The sequence below is a fragment of the Electrophorus electricus genome, chromosome 6 (genome assembly GCF_013358815.1).
Source record: "Electrophorus electricus isolate fEleEle1 chromosome 6, fEleEle1.pri, whole genome shotgun sequence".
In the NCBI taxonomy this organism is placed as follows: Eukaryota; Metazoa; Chordata; class Actinopteri; order Gymnotiformes; family Gymnotidae; genus Electrophorus; species Electrophorus electricus.
In genome coordinates, this window is record NC_049540.1 from 21,538,428 (window position 1) to 21,560,834 (window position 22,407).

Sequence of the window (22,407 nt, forward strand, 5' to 3'; positions counted from 1 at the left end):
GTTGCCCCTTTGAAATTTTGACTGTCTTGACTTGGCCCTTCTGCTTGCTCTTCACTATCCCCGTCTACCCTGTGAGACCCTAAAGTGTAAAGTAAATCCTTCTGTTGTTGGATTCGTGTGTATGTGTGTGTGTGTGTGTGTGTGTGTGTGTGTGTGTGTGTGTGTGTGATAAATTTGTACATCTTTTCTTCAAATTCATAGTCTTCCTATGGCCAAAAAACGGACACAACGATAGCAACAATAAAAACAATAACAAAATAAAACAAAATTAAATAAAAAAATTAACAATGAATGTCTATTCTGGTTTTCTAGAAGTCATAGTCTGGGTTCAATGAGTGTACATGTCCAAAACCCATCTTGCACTGTAATGACTGTCCAGAGGGAACTTCAATGTGTGAAGATGGACTTGCTTTGGCAGCAAAACTAAAAGGATAGTGCCAGAACGAAACACAGGCTCCCTGGAATATCAGCACTCTGCCAGTCTCAGTCAAGAAACTTTAGTGACAAAAAAGAGGTGAAGTGACAGCATCATAACATCTTTATCATAACTCTCAATGCCCGTGGACCCCCAGATCTATACCTTTACCTAAGATGGTAAGTATTTAATAAAATACCTGACATTACAGTTTTCATCCTAGCCTTAAATATTGAGACTGTGTGAGTCTTGAACATGGACAGAAATGTTATTCCATACTGTGGGAGCGTTATAGGAGAAGACTCTACCCCCTGCAGTAGATTTTATTATTTTTGGTACTAGTAAAGAGCCTGTATCTTTTGATCTAAGCAGATGTGGATAATACACTAGTTCTCGAAATTATTGTGGGTCAAGACCGTTCAGTGCTTTGTAGGTCATTAGAAGTATTTTATACTTAGAAGTTAGTATTTTGCTGTCTAGCTAGGTTCTTAGATAGAGCCGTACTTGATCTTTAGAGGCTTTATGCACAGGGCCTCGAGTGGTTAGTTGTAATGCTTCTTAAATAGCAGTTTTGAGTTGTTACGACAGCAGATACGTGATGCTTCTCCATTTCGAGTTGATACAGAGTTTCAAGTTGATACAGACAGCTTCAAAAGGAGTGTATACACACACACACACACACACACACACACACACACACACACACACACACACACACACACACACACACACACACACATACATACATACATACATACATATATATATATATATATATAGACACACACACACACACACACACACACACACACACGTGTGTGTGTGTGTGTGTGTGTATATGTGTGATTGTCAGACACACTATCATTCTTTTGTTTTTTGCTTGGAGGTGTAGGGGTGGGTGCCGTGTTCTTACTGCCTTTGTTGTATTTCTGTTTTGTGATGGGGAGTTAAGGTAAGATTGATGCATTTTATTTTTAATTTTGTTTTAGTGAAGTTAGTGGTTGAGTTGGCTTTAGTAAATCTTTGCTTGTTGTGAAACACTTCCTTTTAGATTTGGTTTATGCGGTTATTATTTTTGTATGTGTGTTTGTTGTTGTATACAAAATAAAAATAAAAACCATAACAATACATCATTGATAACCCAACAGAGAGTGCATCTCCGTGTTTCTTTTTTATATTGCTCCCTTTTGGGTACTAGAAATTCAAACTCATGAAAGGTGTTGGTAATAGGGTTGGATGTCCAGCCAGATATAGTTGTACAGCCAGATAGTAAGGCATTACAATGGTCCAATTCGGAGGTGATAAATGCATGGACTAGCTTCATAGTTGTAGTTCTTTACACATTCAGTTTCTCAACATCCAGTGTCTGATATCCTTTACAGATCCTTGTAGGACATCAAAACTAACCTTGGTTTTAGATTTAAATCAGGACATGGCTATTTCTCTAATCCAAATAATATTTTCAAGTAAAAAGCTAGTAAAGTGTTGTGATGCATGGTGTCAAACTGCCCTGGTCAAAAGCCAACATCAGGTCATTAAGCACTTTAATCAGTGCTGTCTGTACCATGATGAGGCCCAAGCCCTGACTGCGACTTCTTGTATCTGCTTCTGATTCACATATGATCTTAAATACTGAGCTAGGATCTTTTCTAAGAACTTAGAAATAAAGGGAAAGCTTGAGTTCGGCCTCTAGTTTGACAGCAGACGGGTCAAGATTTTTTGATAATTGGTCTGATGGTGGAAACTTTTGAGTGTGAGATCAGAGATGTTAGTTCAGGCTCTTGGATAGGAGTACAGGATTTTAGAGTCTTTACTGGCATGGTTGTTCTGGTCTCTATTTAGCTGCCCAATGCCACATTAATACTCAATGTTATCTGTAATGAGCTTATTTTTCTCATTGAAAATATTCATGAACTCATTACTGCTATGTGATATTATAATCTGAGCTTTGGTGTCAGTTTTATTACTAGTTAGATGTGCAATTGTACAGATATTACATAACTAAATGTGTCTGTCTCCCCCACTCACATTTCACAACACAACCACTATATTACACTACATGATGAAACTTTCACCTCAAAATGAGAGCACCTAACCTGCAGTCTTCCTTTAATGTCAAACACTTTGAAAGGCCTTAATAGTGCTGTTGTTTGCATATAATACAACACGAAAAGAGTAATAATACAAGAAGGTTGTTTCTTGTGCTTAGTTACATCACAAAAGCAGCAAGGAATCATAGAATGCCTAGGAAGAACTAAAGATGAGGGCGTTACTCTAACATACGTTCTATCTGTTATATGTTTGTATAGTGAGAAAAAGGTGTAGCTTCATTGGGCTGAGCACCTTTGCAACAGTGGTTACATTCTAGGTTGAGTGCAGGTCCTTAGTGGAAATGAGGCTAATATGTGCTGAGGCATTATGAAGCCTGTGTGTTGGGACACTGCATTGGCTGATAGCGCTTTGCTTCACAATGACTTGATTTTCTCAAACATCCCAATCACCAGCTGAGGGCCAGCAGAGGCGTCAGTAACTCTGTCCTGCTTGGAGATGTCACAGACTGAGATCTCCAGAACACATGCCTTATTCACATACTCTCATTGTCATGCCCCATGCAGACTCCAGAGCAGTGTAGACCGAATGCCACACTTCACTGCAAAATCTAGCTCAAATGGCTACTCCTCCTAGTTTGCCTTTACTGAGATGGATCCTTTTCTTCACTGTGTCAGGTAAAACACTAAATCACTGTCGCTAATGTTGAGAAGAGCATGTAAATGCATATACTTAGTTTGCAAATGTCTTGTGTATATTAACATAGCTATGGAAGCTTTCTTAGATTTTGCGTAAAAGAACAGTGCTGATTTAACATTGCAGTATTCATTTTACATCAGATGAACCTGATAGAATTGTGTTATGTCCATAATTCTTTCTCTGCTTCACAGCAGTATTACTTGTCCTAATTTTCTCTATAATCCCACAGTTGCCCAATCTTCAGTGATGGCATTCAGGGTGACTGAGGGCAGCACAGTGATTTTGTCCTGTCATTACTCAGTTAAGCAGCATGGCCTAAGCCATGTCTGTTGGGGTCGAGACTGTGGAACCTTCTGGTGTAATGATATCATCGTACAGACAGATGAAAATGGCATCATCTCAAAGGTTTCAGACAGGTACAGACTCATTGGAGATATTTTATCTGGACAAATGGACCTGGGGATCCAGCATATACGAAGGACAGACAGTGGGTCTTACTGCTGCAGAATAGACATTGATGGGCTTTTCAATGACAAGAAGGTGACCTACACTCTAAAGGTCATGAGAGGCAAGTGAGGTGGATAAGGCTTCAAGCTTTTAAAAGGCTTATTTTACAGCTCTTTACTAAAGGGTGTTTAGATGTCCTTGGATACTAAGGATTCTTAAACTAACGACATACTTTTAATTCTAAAGCTCAAACAACATTGGCTCCCACAACTACTACACTTCCTACTACTGTGCTACTGCAAACTGAAACTGGTGAGTAATGTATCTTCAGATGTAGCTGAATGAATCATTTTATTGTTTTTATAAAAGTAGTGTTTGTTTTAAAAAAAACAAAAACAAACAAACAAAAAAAACAGCACACAATCTTCTATAAAAGGTTATTGTAAATCTTGTTACACAGAAACTGCTAGTGTCTAGTTAAGCTATAAGAAACTCAGACTTAAAACGCAGCAAATGTCATCTTGTATGACTGGTATTAATGTCCTAGTATGACATGTACTTAAGCATCATCAAGGAAGCTCATGCTGTTAAATGTCACCAACCAGTGTGGTTAAACTTCATCATCAAGTAAATTCAAGCCACATTCAAGTACCCTGTCAATTTGAAACTGGCGTTGGTTTCCTGTAAACAGCGCTTCTGAAGACATTTCTCTATGTCGATTTTTCTCCAGTGACATCTCTTTTAGATCAGACCAGTCAAACAGAGTTATCAGATTTCGACATTTCCAGGCAGAACTTAACCCTGATGAATTCTGTGGCTATAGTAAGTATGCTGTTATTGTGTGCAAACAAGGTGGTTTTGTACAGTTTCAAAAGTTCTCAATTGTTAATAATAATAATAATAATAATAATAATTTTAAACTTACATAGCACCTTTCACAAACCCAAGGACACTTTGCACTTAAAAAAAAACAAAAAACAGGAGAAATGTGCAGAGAAGTGAAATGTTATAACGAAGGAACAAAGAGCAGAACAGTCAAATGGTGGTCAAGGGAAAGAGTTCCATACTTTTGGAGCAGTGGCACTGAAAAACCTGCCACCTACTGTCAGTAGTCATATACAAAGAAGATCTAAGGGAGCAGGAGAGACCATAGGGGGTATGGGGTAATAATATATTGGCACCGAATATAGCTAATGAAATATGGGTGTTGTGTGAGCAGTACACTTTGTAAGAGTGAGAACCCTGGCAGCAGTGTTCTGAATATACCGACGCCGGTTTAGCAATTTATGAGGAAGGCCATTCAAAAGGGAGTTACAGTAATCAATACAGGAGGACACAAAAGCATTTATCAGCATATTGGCATCAGCAATCCTGAGCAGAGGATGGAAATGTGCCGTGCTGTGCAAATGATAAAAAGAAGCCTTAGTATAATAAATACAGGGCCTCGAAAAAGTATTCATACCCCTGGAAATTTTCCACATTTTTTCATGCTACACCTACAAACTTAAATGTATTTTATTGGGATTTTATGTGCTAACACAAAGTAGCAAGTAACTGCGAAGTGAAAAGAAAATGATACATGGTTTTCAAATTTTTAAAAAATAAATATCTGGAAAGTGTAGCGTGCATTTGTATTCAGCCCCCCTGACTCAATACGTGGTGGGACCACCTTTCGCTGCAGTTACAGCTGTAAGTCTTTTTCTACCAGCTTTGCACATCTACAGGCTGACAGTTGTCCTGTGGACAGATTGTCCCACCTGAGCTGTGGATCTCTGCAGCTCCTTCAGAGTGACCTTGGGCCTGTTGGCTGCTTCTCTATGTAGTGCTCTCCTTGAAGGGCTGTCAGTTTAGGTGGACGGCCATGTCTTGGTAGGTTTGTAGTTGTGCCATATTCCTTCCATTTTCGGATGATGGATTGAACAGTGCTCTGGGAGATGTTCATAGCTTGGGATATTGTTTTTTATAGCTTAACCCTGCTTTATCCCTGACCTGTCTGGTGTGTTCCTTCATTTTCATGATTCTGTTTGATCACTAATGTGCTCTAACAAACCTCTGAGGTCTGCACAAAACAGCTGTAGTTATACTGAGAATAAATTACACACAGGTGGACTCCATTTGCCAATTTGGTGACCTTTGAAGGCAATTGGTCACACTGGATGTTATTTAGGGGTATCAGAGTACAGGGGGCTGAAATTCACACCACAATTTTCAGATTTTTATTTATTAAAAAATTTGAAGACCATGTATCATTTTCTTTTCACTTCCCAATTACTTGCTACTTTGTGTTGTTTTATCACATAAAATCCCAATAAAATACATTTAAGTTTGTAGGTGTAACATGAAAAAATGTGAAAAATTTCAAGGGGTATGAATATTTTTTCAAGGCCCTGTATGGTACTCGAATGTAAGTGATGGAGTTGAAAACAATGCCAAGGTTTTTAATGACTGGTGTGGTACTGGTATGATAGGAATACCATCAACATTTATAGTGAACGTAGAGAATTTAGAAACCAGTGACTTAGGGACATTTTACAGAACCTTTGTTTGTTCAGTGTTGGAAAGTTGCCATCAAGCCAATGTTTTAAATAAGTATGACATACGTGTAGAGACTGAGATTAAACCATGGGGGATGCAGAGCTAAGTTAGATCTGGGTATCGTCTGCATATCAGTGATACCTGTTAAGTCTTTTGATGCACTGTAAACAATGTCATAACATTCTCCTCTTTTATCAAGACAGCTTGGATTCATTAATGTTTATATCATATTGAACGGTCTACATTGTGTTAACTTACTGTTTGAATTTTAATTAACTAACCGTATATTGCCACCAGCTCACAAATTTAAAGCATGAATAATTTATGTTGCACTAACAAAGTTAATTTATTTTATGTAGCACTACACAGCTTATGGAGAGACACTTCACAAACACCGAGAGCTTGTTTCTGCAAAGAGGTTAAGATCTTCCCCAGGCAGATCAGAAATAAGCACCCAAAAATCCTATCACAATACAAAGATGACTATAACATGGGCTTGAACCCAGGTCAGATAGGTGATGGTACCAACAGCTTACTGGGCGAGCAACCACACTCTAATAACAGGGGGCCTGTGTGCAAAACAGTTAGTTCATAGAACTGGTAAAACAAGAAAGGTAAGTAACCAAAGGTGGGGAATGAAGCCCAGTTGCTTTGTTGTAAGGGGGACAAACACCCGCTAGACTGCGGCAGCTGTGAAATGACTTCTGCATCTATCGCCCTTCAAAGGAATGGAGGACGACAAAACTAGAGGGAAAAAACTAAACACCTCGCCAAGCGTGGGAAAAGGGAGACCCAAGGATGCCACGGGAAGAATGGCAGCCCCAATGCCCTGGAGAAAACCAAACTATTACTTCCCAGACAAAACCAGAAAACAGAGAGGAACTGTAATGGATAAGGGGAGCCTTGGGAGAGAGACAGATTTCAGGGGGAAAACAGAAGAGGAGAGGGGATGTGTAAAAACACAGACACCCTCACAGCACAGAACTGAGGTGTAGCACAAGGGCTCACAAACCGGCTAGGAGTTTGGCCCCTAAATTTGGCAAAGACCCAGCACTGAGTCACTGGGTCTACATAGGTGTAACCCAGCTGTTGGGCATTAAGCCTGATTAGTGGCGTGCCTGACTCAAGGCCTCCCTCTGGTGGCCAGAGGGGGCCTCGGCCTGGCACTGACCCTTACAATGACTTGCTTAGTTAAAACTCATCTAGTTACAAACATTTCCTTTTCTATCAAATATGTCCAAACTGATCTCCTATTCATCTATTCATCTCTAAGTACTACCTACCAAAACAAATTACCGTGACCTCAGCAGCATTAGATTCATTCAAAAAACATTAAAGATGAATAATAACTGTCTAACATACATTTTAGGCTCTTATCGCTCCCCTTTCTGTATTGTAGTCTGATGAAGCAGTCTCGAGCATCACACTGCAGATCAACATCCCTGTGCTGTCTGTGTCTCTCAGCCTGCTCTTGCTCCTGCTGGGGGCACTGATCCTGCTAGCCTTCAAACGTATGTAGCATGACCTACTCTGACTTATGGAAGTTATGACATGCATTTGAATTTGTGGTTTAATTTTAGATTCTCATGGGTTTGCTTTCAGGTGCATTTCATATTAAAGTGCTTGACACAGGATGGTAAGTACACTGAAAAAAATGTTTGTAACAACAAAGAGCTAAAAGAGTTATGCATAAGAACAAATATTTAAAAACCATATATTATGTACTTTATGCTTTAGTTTCTCAAAGGAACCAAGGCACATCATTTATGAAATAAGGACCAGAAGACCAGTGGAAGAAAACATTTATACTCTCGACTAAGACCATATCCAAGGCCTGCTGAAACGCCTTGTAACAAGTTTTTTGTTGCATATGTTTTAAGGTTCATTGTGATAAATTACTTATAACATGTTTTTAATGTCGAAAATCATAGAGCAAAAATTGTGAGGTCTGGCAGACATTCCACTAGCAGGTGACACAGTGGCAAATGGATGTCAGCCCACTAGACTTCAAACAGTGTAGCCATCTTGTGGCATTGCTCTTTAACGATGAATGTTACAAGTACAAAATACTGTGTTTTGATATCTAACAATAAACTGATATTATAATGTGTGTTTGCAAATACACCATTTGAATTTAAGTGTTAATTATAATTTCAATGGTTTACAGTTTTAGAGGTCAGGAAGAAAGCACAGCGTTTTTAAATCCAAACTTACTGGCACCAGAGTTGATAACTGCTAGAACATGCAAAGACATCACCATAAAGCAGTTCCCGTATCTGTTTTCAAATATCATAAACACTGCTCCTCTTTACTAAAAACTGTTCAACTGAGATCAGAGGAAATGGGATTTTTTTTTTAAATTTTCTTAAAAGTTTTTACAAACAAAAATTTTGAAATGTGTCCCTTGTGGCACTGTCCAATACTGATTTTAAATTAGTAGGCAACACTGAGGGAGTGTTACGACCTTGTCTAAGCAGTGAATTCGCAACATCACTGTGAAAAGACTGGTAGCAGGATGGTATGTGGAATGATTAATCACTGGACTGAACTGGCAGACGAGGTGAAATTTTGTGTATTTAAATGATGAACACACACATACACACACACACACACACACACACACACACACACACACACACACACACACACACACACACACACACACACACACACACACTACTGAACTGAACCTCAATCCTGAACTGGACCAGGAGCACACTGCAGCAGTCCAAGAGTGTAACAAGAAGACAATTCATCATGTTATTTTAACCATGGAAATACATTTTTACTTTTGTTTGTGTAGTGTCTTTATAGGATTACTTTTGTGTATTTAGTAACATTCTGTCTGAAATACTATCACAATAATTCCCCTGCATTATCTGTGTCTGCCTTAATCTTTGTTTCTCTGGGGTTCCTTTGCCATGTGCTCTTGTTTATTTTGTTTGTTTGTTCCCTGGGTGTTCCTTGTTTGTCTCCCGTGTGTACATGTGTGTCTGGTTTTTGCCTTATTGTTTGGATAGCATTGTTTGTATGTTTTTGTATGTGTTGCTCCTTGTACTTCTTGCCCTGTTCATTGTTCCTTTTGTTTCTTTGTCTTGTCAGCCTCAACACTATCACCCCAACAAATCCTGCCATCCACCTCAAACACTACCTAGATTCATACTTGGATCCTGTTCATGCACCGCCATGATACCAGTTACACAAGTACCAGTTACACAAATTGGCTATAATTTTTCAATACATGTTTGCCCTACTTGCCAACCCCATGAAGAGTGAAAACATAATAAATACAATTTATATCATGTTTAGACACAAACCTCAGCATGACAGGATACAACACAAAGATTCACACCCAATAAAGGACATATACACATTATATATACTCAAAAACTTGCATTCGAGGGACTAACAAGACAGGTCAAGAACAAAAGGAATGGGGAGAATCAATAATGATGTAGAGGCAACAACTAAGAGAGCTCGTTTTCTTTTATAACTCAGATCATGAACTAGGCTTAACTGTAAAAGACTAATGTGGAGAAATCATTCCCTGTTGAAGTTCTTAAAATGCTTGCCCACTGACCTTTTACCATTCCTACAAAAGCAAAAATACAGACTGGGCATGTGCTATACTATGCCACATGGCCCAGAGAAATAAGTACTTCATCCTGTTGTAATGAGTGACTTTTGTTAAAGGCTAACATGAGTGCAAACGGATTCTATTGTTTGATGGGTCTCGCAAAAAAAAAAAAAATGCTAACCTGTAAGCATTTCTGTCTGGGCTGAAGGGACATTTCTGCGTTTCCTGGCATTTTAAATTATAAGTTTATTTCTGAAAGGATGGAGAATTTGAAATGATCTGAATGTGTGGGGTACATTTAGTTTGTCTAATCTGTATATATTATAGCCCTTTGCTTGGAAAATTTTGTACTTTGTCACAGATGTCTTAAGAAATGGTGAAAAAAACGTTGATATAAAATTGGATATTCCATTTTTCTTTCATTTTAAAATTTTTTTTTATTCCATCTTATGCATGTACATGATGGAGCAGTCAGTAATTTTACCGCCAAGTAGCAAACAAAATTTATGATTATTTATTATTTTTACATTTTTCTATAAAGTACATAAGATAAAGAATCAGATTGCTATGTAGTCCCTGATTGAACCAGTTTATGTTCCAGAGAGTGGGCCACCTACATGGAGATGGCCATGTTTAGTACAGAATCTCTAATACATGCAGGCTATGCAGGTGTCCATATAATGGCTGGCCAAACCACGTGCCTCGCGGGAGGCGAGCGTTCCGTGACAGTCACCACCAGTTGATATATGCACAGCTGATGAAGGACCTATGTCTGAAATGTCCCGTTTCTCTGGAAACATTGTATACTATATTGCAATTTTTACTATATTGTTTATTACATTTACAGTGGTGCTTGAAAGTTTGTGAATCCTTTAGAACTTTCTATATTTCTGCATAAATTTGACCTAAAAGCAGATAAATAGAACCAAATCAAACAAATGAGACAAACATATTAGACTCTGTCATTTAAATATTGAGGAAAATTATCCAATATTACATATCTGTGAATGGAAAAAGTATGTGAACATTTAGGATTAGCAGATAAACTGAAGATGAAACTTGAGTCAGGTTTTGTCAGTCAATAGGAAGGAAATGAGTGAGTGGGCATCCTGTTTTATTTAGGATCTAGCAAAATCTTCACATCTTTGTGGAACTGTATCATGGCACAAACAAAAACATTTCTGAGGACCTCAGAAGATGACTTGTTGATGCATCCATCAGGCTAGAAAAGGTTACAAAACCATCCCTAAAGAGTTTGGACTCCACCAATCCACAGTCAGACAGATTGTGTACAAATGTAGGAAATTCAAGACCATTATTACCCTCCCCAGGATCACTTCAAGAGCAAGGTGTGTAATAGGCGTAGGAGGACACAAAGGAACGGCAGGAAACTTCTAAGCAAAAATAGATATATTTGGTTTAAATGATAAGTGTTATGTTTGGAGAAAGGAAAACACTGCATTCCAGCATAAAAACCTCATCCCTTCTGTGAAGCAGGTGTCCATATAATGGCTATTTCATAACGTGAAGAAGAATCACTGACTTATTGCTCCTTTAATTGAGTAAGGTTTTAAATGAGTAAGGTTTTATCAGTAGGTTTTTATTGTAATGTTGCTTCTGTGATAATGCTGAGATATGGAAAATGAAAAAGTAAATCGATCAATTTATTTTTAAATTTAACAAAAGCATAGACATTTTGTGCACAGTCAATTAAAGTTAAATAAAATGTTTACATGTTTATTTAGGTATTTAGGTACATTTAATATTGACATATCATCCATGAATAAACATGAAAATCAGTAACAATATCAATAATAACAAGTATTTAAATTAATATTAAACTTTAATAATAAATATTAATAATAAATAAAGTTTGCCAACAGAGCTACATGCATGAGTTGACCAAAATCACTCAGATGAATTCTGTACAAGATGGTCCATATTCTGTTATGTGAAAAGTTACAAAGGCAAAATCACTAATGTTTTACATATAGGAGACATCTGTATTCACATTAACTGTTTTTGCATTAAAATGTCTGTTAGTAACATAAATAATTTCAACAACAATTTAAAGTAACACTAACACGTTTTTGTTTGTTAATAGACATCTATTACAAATTTAGAATATTTGAACTTCTTTTTACCAGTTTGTCCATGGCATTTGGATAGTATGACCCTATTTCATCAAATGATTGTTTGGAGAGGAAAAATATATCCACATAGTTTACTGCAATGGCTGTATCCCTGCAGAGTCCATGCTTAAATAATAAATGAACATCCATGGCTGCTCCAGCAGAAACATATTCAATGACTTCTCCTCCAGGTCTGCACGAGTGCACTTTAACCTTGCCAATTAGTATCAGATACATACCGGTGCCCCTGTCTCCCCTTCTTTTAATATGCTGACCTGAAAGAGTTACAAACTAATTACATCAGTAAACATTAAAATGACACAAAATCTCTGATTTCAGATAAGGAAACAGCAGCTGTTCAACAATGTTCTGCTTAGACTGTTTTTCATCCTCTGGCCACTATGTCTACCTTGCTAAACACTATGGCTGAATTGTACCAGAGAATCATCAGGAATTTCAGAACCATCGCTGCTTCTCTAGCAACAAGTTACTGTTTTTAAAATCATTCCATCCACAGACAATTCCTACTGTGCGTTGCATACTTGGTCAATAAAACAGATTTTGATTCTCTTTATCGTGTATATTCATCTCTCTAATCTCAAATATATTTGGAAGGTTCACATCTTGTTTTTACAGAGCATTCATATTGAGCTTCATTCCCAGCTGAATGTTACTGCTCCTGAAATTTTCAGTTTATCTGAACCCATAGCTAAACTGCAACTAAATTATTGACATCCAATACACTCCACAAATAGGTGACTAAGCATGCTGGTTGTTTCTCTATTTTCTCCCCTCTGTTCTCTTGCTTTTCATCTCCCTTTAGTTGCAGGTGGTCTAGATCTAGCAGAGGCATTGTCAAACATCTTTAATTTACCTAATTCCTTCCAAATATCTTCTAAACCAGGCCAGGGGCATCAAATATGATGTGATACAGAGAGGCATGGGAGGGGGATACAAGTGCGAGTGGCTTTTATTGCAGCTCACATTGAATAAACTGAGGACCAAAACAACAAATGTAACAAGAGTCTAAAAGACAAAATGCCTGCGACAATTACTGGGAGGTGCTAAAGACATGGCAAAAGAAACATGGAACCAAAGACAGACTAAAGCAAGGCAGATACAGGTGAACAAGGTGGATGACTGAGACACAAACATATGGCCTGGAGGCTGGGTAAGGCCCAGTTATGATTCTAATCCAGCCAAATGAATCTATCATATATTTAAATTTAAATCATATTGTAGACTGTAACTGAATTGAAAGATCCTGCATTAAAATGGAAAAATAGCTACTCACTGTTACTGTACTAGGGGCCAAAATAGGGCAATAAACTCAGGGAACATACTGGCATTCATTAGCAAGCTAAGATAAGAATTTAATGATGTAAGCATATCTTTTTTCAAAAGAAGAATTTCAAAAATGTGTGGGTTTTTTTTTTTTTTTTACTTCTTTGTCTTTTGTAATCCAACATTTATTACAGTGTGATCATTTAGTCTGGGTGTCAAACTCAATTTTGCATTCAGATAAATGAAGATGAATTCATACATTTAAGGAGCTACTAATGTGCTATTGATTATACTTAAACCTTTTTTTGGTGAGGATCTGGCCAAACTGATATTGGGCTGAGTGTAACGTGGCTTGCCACTGTAACGTGTGGTGGCCTGGGTGTTGCAGGGCGAGGGGCAGGACGCACAGACTCTCTTCGACATGGACGAACATTTAATTGAAACATAAAGATGACGGCACTCACATGTGTTACAAACAATGAACACAACACGGTTACCACTGAACAAACACGATTACATTTAACAACGGCAAGAAAAACATTTAACGTTCACACATTACGCCAACAATAACCGACAACATTGCACACAACGACAAGTTTAAATACACAAAGACTAACACAATACAGGTGTGTGCAGGTGTGGCTACGAACATGATCCTCCTATTGCATGTGGCTGGCCAAACCACGTGCCTCGCGGGAGGCGAGCGTTCCGTGACAGTCACCACCAGTTGATATATGCACAGCTGATGAAGGACCTATGTCTGAAATGTCCCGTTTCTCTGGAAACATTGTATACTATATTGCAATTTTTACTATATTGTTTATTAGATTTACAGTGGTGCTTGAAAGTTTGTGAATCCTTTAGAACTTTCTATATTTCTGCATAAATTTGACCTAAAAGTAGATAAATAGAACCAAATCAAACAAATGAGACAAACATATTAGACTCTGTCATTTAAATATTGAGGAAAATTATCCAATATTACATATCTGTGAATGGAAAAAGTATGTAAACATTTAGGATTAGCAGATAAACTGAAGATGAAACTTGAGTCAGGTTTTGTCAGTCAATAGGAAGGAAATGAGTGAGTGGGCATCCTGTTTTATTTAGGATCTAGCAAAATCTTTACATCTTTGTGGAACTGTATCATGGCACAAACAAAAACATTTCTGAGGACCTCAGAAGATGACTTGTTGATGCATCCATCAGGCTAGAAAAGGTTACAAAACCATCCCTAAAGAGTTTGGACTCCACCAATCCAGAGTCAGACAGATTGTGTACAAATGTAGGAAATTCAAGACCATTATTACCTTCCCCAGGATCACTTCAAGAGCAAGGTGTGTAATAGCCGTAGGAGGACACAAAGGAATGGCAGGTAACTTCTAAGCAAAAATAGATATATTTGGTTTAAATGAGAAGTGTTATGTATGGAGAAAGGAAAACACTGCATTCCAGCATAAAAACCTCATCCCTTCTGTGAATCATGGTGGTGATAGTATCATGGCTTGGGCTGTTTTGCTGCATCTAGGCCAGGAGAGCTTGACAGTTTCATGGAACAATGAATTCCGAATGATACCAGCAAATTCTAAAGAAAAATGTCAGGCCATCTGTCCGTGAGCTAAATCTCAAGAGAAACGCAGTAAGACAATGGCTCTTATCACATAAATCATTCCACTAAAAAATGGTTAAAGAAGAATAAATTTAAAGTTTTGGAATGGCCAAGTCAAAGGACCTGAAGCAAGCAGTTCATGGGAGGAAACCAACCAACATAACTGAGTTGAAGCTGTTTTGTAAGCTTTGCAAGCTGTTTTATAAGACAGTCTGAAATTTATATGGAAGATTGGGCTAAAATTCCTTCAAGATGATGTGCCGGATTAATCAACAATTACAGGAAACGTTTAGTTGCAAATATTACTGCACAAAGGGATTCCACCAGATACTGAAAGAAAAGGTTCACTCACAGATATGTAATACTAGATGCCACTCACAGATATGTAATACTAGATGTTCCTCAATAAATAAATGACAACATCTGATATTTTTTTTATCTCATTTATTTGATTTGGTTCTCTATCAATTTTAGGACTTGTGTGACAATTTGAAGTTTTAGGTCAAATTTATGCAGAAATATAGAAACTTTTAAAATATAAAAACTTTAATAAAAGGTTTAATGAAAGAACCACTGTACACCTCATAATCTTCTTGATATATCACTCACATCTTTCTGAAATTGTAACTCAACTGAAACAAACATTAAAAAACATGCTCCAGGGACATCTGCTGGTAAAATCTGTGTATTTGCATCATGAAAACACGAAGTTAATTGTAATATCCCAAATACATCAGACCTAAACAGCCATTTTTTAATATAAAACAAATTATACTGGTGTAGGAAATAAATATTGATGGCCAAAGCAATTTATTTACTGCATTTGACAGACTCTCATCCAGAGTGACATAAAATTTCATTAGTATGTATGGAGCTTGAGAAATGTGCTTATGTCCATGGTCTTGTTAACACCTTTGCTCCAACTTTGGCATTTGGCAATATCATCAAAAATTGGTTTATTTTTCTCTCCGTGAACTATTTGACACTATAATACATGGCAATTTTTGTTTAATTTTATAGTAGAGTAGGACGGCATGTCAGAAAGTCTCTAGAAAACCTCAATCAGTACATTAGTTTGCAGATTTGAGGTTGGCGATTGCCATATATTGAATAAAGGATGCTTTTAGTTTCAACCCCCTATCATCAACCAACCAAAAATGTAAAAAACATTTCGAAACAGTTTGATCTAAAGAAGTAAATGAAACTTCATTTGGTAAAATCTAATGACTTGGTCACTGCACAATATACACTTCAATCTGTTTCCACTAACTGCTTTAATTCACATCTGTGCAAATTTAGGTAAAAGAGTAGGTATGGAGAGATAAGTGTCATTTTGTTTTACAAATACGCAGAGACTAGACACAGATATTTCAGATTTTGACTCACCAAACTTTCACTTCTTTTTTGCTGAGGCAAATTATATATGTGGGATATTATATGCTTGGGTTCTTACCTGATGTGTAAGTTCTAAGAAGCATTTATTTGAAAGATGCCGTAAAAAGGTTTCTGAGAGGTGACTGAACAGCTGGTGTTTCTTAAGAAGATTAATGCTGATTCTAAAATAAAACCAAATTAAAACAATGCCTCAAATCAGAGAATACAAACAAATTTCTTTCTTTATGAAATCATTATTTGTTTAAAAGGATGTTTCAACAAAATGCTGATTCTATGTTTGAAGACCAACTGAATATTGAATTTCAGCTAATAATGGCAAAAGTAAATGGCAATTTCCCAGGAGCAAAAAGACATAATAAGATTTTAAAAATGCTTTCAGAGCTAATGTTACTCATAATCTATACATCACTGAACATCATCTTAAAAATGGATTAGGTAAACTGATCCCCTGGACCCAAATGAACACCACTTGAAAAGTACTGAGGATTTGCTCTAGAACTCTAGAAATGTTGAAACAACAATCCAGAAACACTGAGTATTAGAAAGGGGGGCTAAAAGTAAAAGTACATGGTAAATGACCTTGGTTTAGGCAATAAAAATTAAAATATATATATATTATTTACAAATTTGTTTTCAAATTTTCCAGTTACCCAAAATATAGTCAATGGGAGATGACTAAAAACAAGCAAAATGTGGACACCAAACATGTCTTGGTTGACCAAATACATTTGGGATAAGTTGTGTATATTCAATTATTTAAAACTTTCCTTTTCCATAATGGTTGATTTTTACAGAAATTATACTGATAGTAACATGGAACCTGATAGTAAGTTAGTAAGCTAATGGTAATATTGACACAACCCAATGTTGTTTTACGTCATTGTCAACACTGGAAACCAAATGCATCATATATTAGCTTATGACTAAAAACTTCTTTCAATCCCTAAAGCATCTTAAAAGCACTTTAAATTAATATGAAATAAATCTCCATGCCCTATTTCAAAATAATACTTGAAATATGCTCGTCAAAGGAAATGTTGTTTTGGAAGACTGCCAGTTTTAAACCAAGAGTGGTTTAATTTATTTTGTAATACCTTGAAAAGATTTGAGCTTTCATGGAATGTGGAAGATCTTTAAACAAATCTTCTGAGTCTATTCCTTTTGTGTGTGTCCATCTGTAATTGTAGAACTGGATCACACGATTTTGGAGTGGAGATGGAATATTCTGATCCATCATATAAGTTTGGATAGTCTGAAATTAAGGATGATGTACATTGTAAGAAAGTTATCAGTGACTTCTTAAAAAGTTGTAAGCATATATAGTTATACTAAATATTGGCCATTACCTGTAGCTTCTCTTCATAGGCAACTTTGAGAGATTCCTTGTTTGTTTGTGTAGATGAGATAAGTCCCATGTTGTAATGTACTTGAACTGTAGACATTATTATTATAAGTATGGAAAAAATAACTTCTCCAATGGTGTATGCTGTGACATCTCCATATCCCGTAGTTGTATAAGTTGACAGTGCCCAATATACAGCATATCTATAAATGTCAGGGAAGAAATAAATCTCTGCAAGGCAAAAAAGGGTCACAGGTCTTCAAGCTGGTATTTATAACTATTTACAAACCCCCAAATAATGTTGCTTCTTAGTCTAGTCTAAAGGTCAACTGAACTTTGTACAGAAATTAAAATGCTTTGCTATATCCCCAACACTTATTGACATCATCAGAAGAGTTATGGATTGTTATTTGTGCTTGTCACCTGACCCAGCTTTACTGTCCTAATCTTTGTAATCACCAAAAAATGTAAACATGTTCCTGTTATTTACTAATCAGGAAAGTTCTCTACAAGGAGGTAGTACTCTAAAGGGTAGCCTAATTGACAATCTTTGAAAAACAATTTGAATGGGGGGGGGGGTAACCCTTTTGTTGATCAAGTCTGAAAGAAATGACCAAGAACAGCAAACTTTACGTACAGAAACATTCACCTTGCAGTAATTTTAAAGTAATAGCACACAATACCTATCCAAGCTCAACAGTGTAAAATTCATTGCCATGTGATTTTTTTCTGGGCATTGGTCTACACCCAATTATTAGTTATGGAAACTAGGAAGCTAGGTTTAGTTGTGGAAACATTTGCTTGATCTGAGTAATAATAAGAATAGTAATAAGTGTGAATATATATTTATGTATTTATTTAAAATGGATGTTGTAAATAAATATATAACATATACTAATTAATATATATAATACTTTTTAATTTCTGTTAAACCTATACATATGCATTTGCAGACTAGAGAAAAACAACAAACTCTTTCCAAATACTTATGGACTGCACTGTAAAACACATCACATGATGAAATATTAATTAATTACAGTTTATACAGATTAAAGTGCAGATAATCGAAAACACATGGGCTCTCTCTGCACAGATGTACTCCACTGGTATTACAAATAAAAATATAATATATAATTCACACTTTATGTGAACTGCAGATGAGATAACTTGATATTGCCTAGAAATTATGATTTATGAATTATAATTTTTTTGGTCATTGACTGATGCCAACTATTGCATCTTAAAGGGTTTGGTACAGATCTGTTCAAAATGATGTAATTAGTACATTTAACAGAAAAAAAGAAAAAAGTTGCATTAATCATGCAATAATCTCCCTCAACACCAATGTGGAGTAGTACTATATATATATATATATATATATATATATATATATATATATATATATATATATATATATATATATATATATAACAGCTATGCAAGCTATAAAGTGATTTAACCTGAGACTTCCTTTTTTATATCTGAGTACAGCGATTGCATTGAATATTGCCACATAACTAAATTGTCTTTGTACACATCCTTTCCAAAAACAAAATATTTGTGAAGAAATAAAACTTACCAAGGTCTCCTACCCATGAGTTAGTTCCAAAATATGTCACAAAAGCAACAAATGAAACCGAACCACAATGAATAAAGAATATAGTATTGACCAAGTTCTTGATAATCCTAATGGACATGAGACTGTGAAAACAAGAAAGGTTTAATAGCATAACATATGCCATAATTACAACTAATTTGTAAATAATATTCTTTCACAGTGTTATTTATTCATTTGCGCATTGGAAAAAAAAAAAAACACTGTGAATTTTATTTATTTTTTGTAAGGACAAACAACAGAACTGAAATGCACTTTGATAAAAGTAAAGGGTTTACAAGCTAGACTTATTCTGCATCTGAAATGAAATTCCAAACATTTGAATTCATGCCTTTGGATGGCTGTCCAAATGTAACATTTAAATGTAAGGATCATTATTACTATCTGTGACCATGCAACAGTCTGAGTAGTTCAGAGACTGACTATGCCAATAGGTAGCCTGAATTCATCCTGACAAACATAAACAATGAGTTGTAATAGTTTTTTGTATAGTTTATTCAGTGATCAGATGTAAAAATAAGTATGGTGTCAAAAAGGCCTGGAGCAGTGGCACAGATTAGTAAGAAAGGAGTCTCAGTTTGTTTTAGGATTGGGATGTCTTAACAACAAGCAGCAAAGGAGAAGTAATTTGGTATGTCTGACAATTTAGTTCCTTACTTAACTCAAATTCCAGTGCAGGCTTATTTATTTACCAACTGAGGCTTTGATATAACTCGAATTAGTTTAATATTATCAAGGCAATGTTAAAAGTGACATTTTGTCTGGATTGTTTTGTTACAGAATTGCTGATACACTCTTGTTTATGGTGGTCAAGTCAGCAGCCCCTTTTACTGAAGTCAGTATTAAATTAATATACTGGTATAATAATGGTGTATTCAGGAATTTTTTTTGAGTGAGCCTACACCACAGATAGAATTTTCATAATTAAGAACCAAAAGAATTTGTCAAGTTATGTTATCTAACACATTAATATTAGCTACATTATCTAACACATTAATATTAGCTACATGTCCAAAATAAATTACAATTATGACTGAATGAGGGCTAAGGCAAGTGTGGGACTTGAACCAACAAACCTCTAATTACAAAGCAAGGATTTTAACCACTGAGCTAACACTACCCTAAGACTATGTGACAGTTCTAAAATAAAACAACATCAATGAAAGCAAACCAAAACTTCAAAGAGCGTCAGTAAGTTTCATCTTATTTGATTGGTAAATTTTACATTTTAAATTCACCAATCAAATAAGATGAAACTCACTGAAATTCTATATCTTAAACTGGAGGATAAGATTAAAAGAAGATAGTAAACAGACATACTTTGTAGTGATTGCATGCTCTTCAGTCCACATGAAAACTAATAGTGTTACAATGCGCAACAAGTGACCAGCCCGTGCATAAACAAAGATGGGCAGAAATGACATTGGCATCATTTCATTCATTTGGTGTAAAACTGTTAATGCATATGGAAAGGAGCAAACAACATCAAAAATATATCCCATTTTTCTTTTCATATAACTCCGAGATACAGATTTGTAGTCTGATATGTATGATCCACTGTCATTATAAAAACAAATGTGAAATTTGAGGATGATCTAGAGGGGGGAGAAAAACAAAAACACCAAAAATAAGTTAGTATCTGTATTAAAATTATATGAAGTACTCTATGAAAATGCAAAGATTCTCTGTAACCAGTTACAGTAAAAAAAATTAAAAAAAATTAATTTTGTAGCCCAGTTACATTTACCTTTATTTGATTATCTGGTTATTCATTATTATCCAGAGGGACTCTCTCTCTCTCTCTCTCTCTCTCTCTCTCTCTCTCTCTCTCTCTCTCATATATATATATATATATATATATATATATATATATATATATATATATATATATATATATATATATATATATATATATATATATGTAAAATCTGGCTGGATTATGAATTTACAGAATGAAACACGATAGTGTATCATGCTTATTCATTACTTACTTCAATCATTTGGAGGTACTCAATAATCATGGTGAATAAGAAGATGTCTCTGTCTACATCAAAAATAGATGGCTATAGTAAAGAAAAAGAGAAAACAAAACAAAAAGTGTAAAAACATTTACAGTGTATCTGCCCCTATGGCTTGGATTAAATGATTTCGGCCAATATTTATGTTCACAAAAACTATGTACTCTCTTTATTGTAAAATGTAATATTGGTCGAATTGAATTAGATTTGAACATGACTTAAAATTTCATTTTAGTTCATTTGCACTAAATGCCTACATGTATTTCTTTTGCTTTTTGCTCAAGTAATATAAAGTTTGAATGAATTGATTTGAAATTATTCAAAATTGCTTTTTATAAATTTTTGTATTTTGACTAATTGGAAAATCATTTCTCATTAAATATGTTAGCATATTAGTAATATAAAATTTGCTATCTAAAATCAACTTACATAAAAAACTTATTTAAAGGTATTTGTATTTAAATGTAATTTCTATATGATACAAAATGCCCTTGTTGCACATCAGCAAAGATATGCAGTTTGAATCTCATATATTCACTTGAATGAAAGCAACACAGACATTGCATTCACGTCTTGCAGATATCATGCAGGAGACAAACATAGCAAGATGTTTAGGCTATAAGATGTTAAATGCTAAGTAAGATGTTTAATACTATAATTTCACTTAACCTTATAACCATACAGATGATTCTAAAATTATTGGAAGCTCTTCATAAAAATTCAAAATTAACTATAACAATAAGGACATACATTTAAAAGTGACAAATTAGAAAAAAACTTTAAGACATTTTATTGTTGAGAAGTAATGCTATTACTGAAAAACAGAACAATCAGAAAGAGAATGAAAAAACTTTTACAAAGTACACAGAATGGTTTCGCCTTAGTCCCTTCTTCTCATTTTAAATTCTGTAGACACAAGCACACTCTGCAAAAATATTTTATATGTGTTTTCTGAAATCTGTTTCTTATGTTTCATACTTACCATGTATGTTATTGCCCAGAAAGATATTATTATTAGAAGGCAGGATGTGTATTGATAAACCACACGAAAAGTGTTTTCTGGGTCAATTGTTGTGTTGTGTATTGTTATAATTTTGTCCAAAATATTCATCAATAACTGTGAAAGAATTATCTTCAACTGAATATACAGAGGCAATGCTTTAAGCTTTGCTTTTTTCTCATTCTCTACCATGCTGTCCTTGTATAGCTTTATGTCTGAAAAAGATGGGGAAAAATCATAATTAAGGCCTGTTGCATTTGTACTTGCAACAGTATGTGCAACAAAATATT

The 22,407-nt window shown here is 35.5% G+C and overlaps 2 protein-coding genes across 3 annotated transcripts in view; one reads left to right on the plus strand and one right to left on the minus strand.

Annotated features, from left to right (window-relative positions):
• The first annotated feature begins 95 nt into the window (after positions 1 to 95).
• Positions 96 to 8,267, plus strand: timd4 (T cell immunoglobulin and mucin domain containing 4). 2 transcript variants are annotated; one of them, XM_035527363.1, is made up of 8 exons: positions 96 to 594; positions 3,031 to 3,141; positions 3,393 to 3,731; positions 3,857 to 3,922; positions 4,341 to 4,432; positions 7,545 to 7,656; positions 7,748 to 7,781; positions 7,883 to 8,265. In XM_035527363.1, exons 2-8 carry the CDS (start codon positions 3,084 to 3,086, stop codon positions 7,962 to 7,964), a joined length of 783 nt encoding a protein of 260 aa, XP_035383256.1. In that variant the 5' UTR covers positions 96 to 594; positions 3,031 to 3,083; the 3' UTR covers positions 7,965 to 8,265. The 2 variants fall into 2 exon arrangements, with proteins under 2 accessions (XP_035383256.1, XP_026859629.1); XM_027003828.2 differs by lacking the exon at positions 96 to 594 and adding an exon at positions 1,238 to 1,367 and having other exon boundaries at positions 7,883 to 8,267.
• Positions 8,268 to 11,833: 3,566 nt separating this feature from the next.
• The window catches only part of LOC113575179, a 67,275-nt gene continuing 56,701 nt past the window's right edge, over positions 11,834 to 22,407 (minus strand). Inside the window, exons 35-43 of the mRNA XM_035527122.1 lie at positions 22,100 to 22,332; positions 21,091 to 21,162; positions 20,420 to 20,694; positions 19,019 to 19,185; positions 18,471 to 18,482; positions 17,489 to 17,715; positions 17,237 to 17,394; positions 16,201 to 16,303; positions 11,834 to 12,145 (exon numbers count right to left, since the gene is read on the minus strand). Of these exons, the coding sequence (XP_035383015.1) occupies positions 11,834 to 12,145; positions 16,201 to 16,303; positions 17,237 to 17,394; positions 17,489 to 17,715; positions 18,471 to 18,482; positions 19,019 to 19,185; positions 20,420 to 20,694; positions 21,091 to 21,162; positions 22,100 to 22,332 (1,559 nt within the window). The remainder of the gene's footprint in view (positions 12,146 to 16,200; positions 16,304 to 17,236; positions 17,395 to 17,488; positions 17,716 to 18,470; positions 18,483 to 19,018; positions 19,186 to 20,419; positions 20,695 to 21,090; positions 21,163 to 22,099; positions 22,333 to 22,407) is intronic.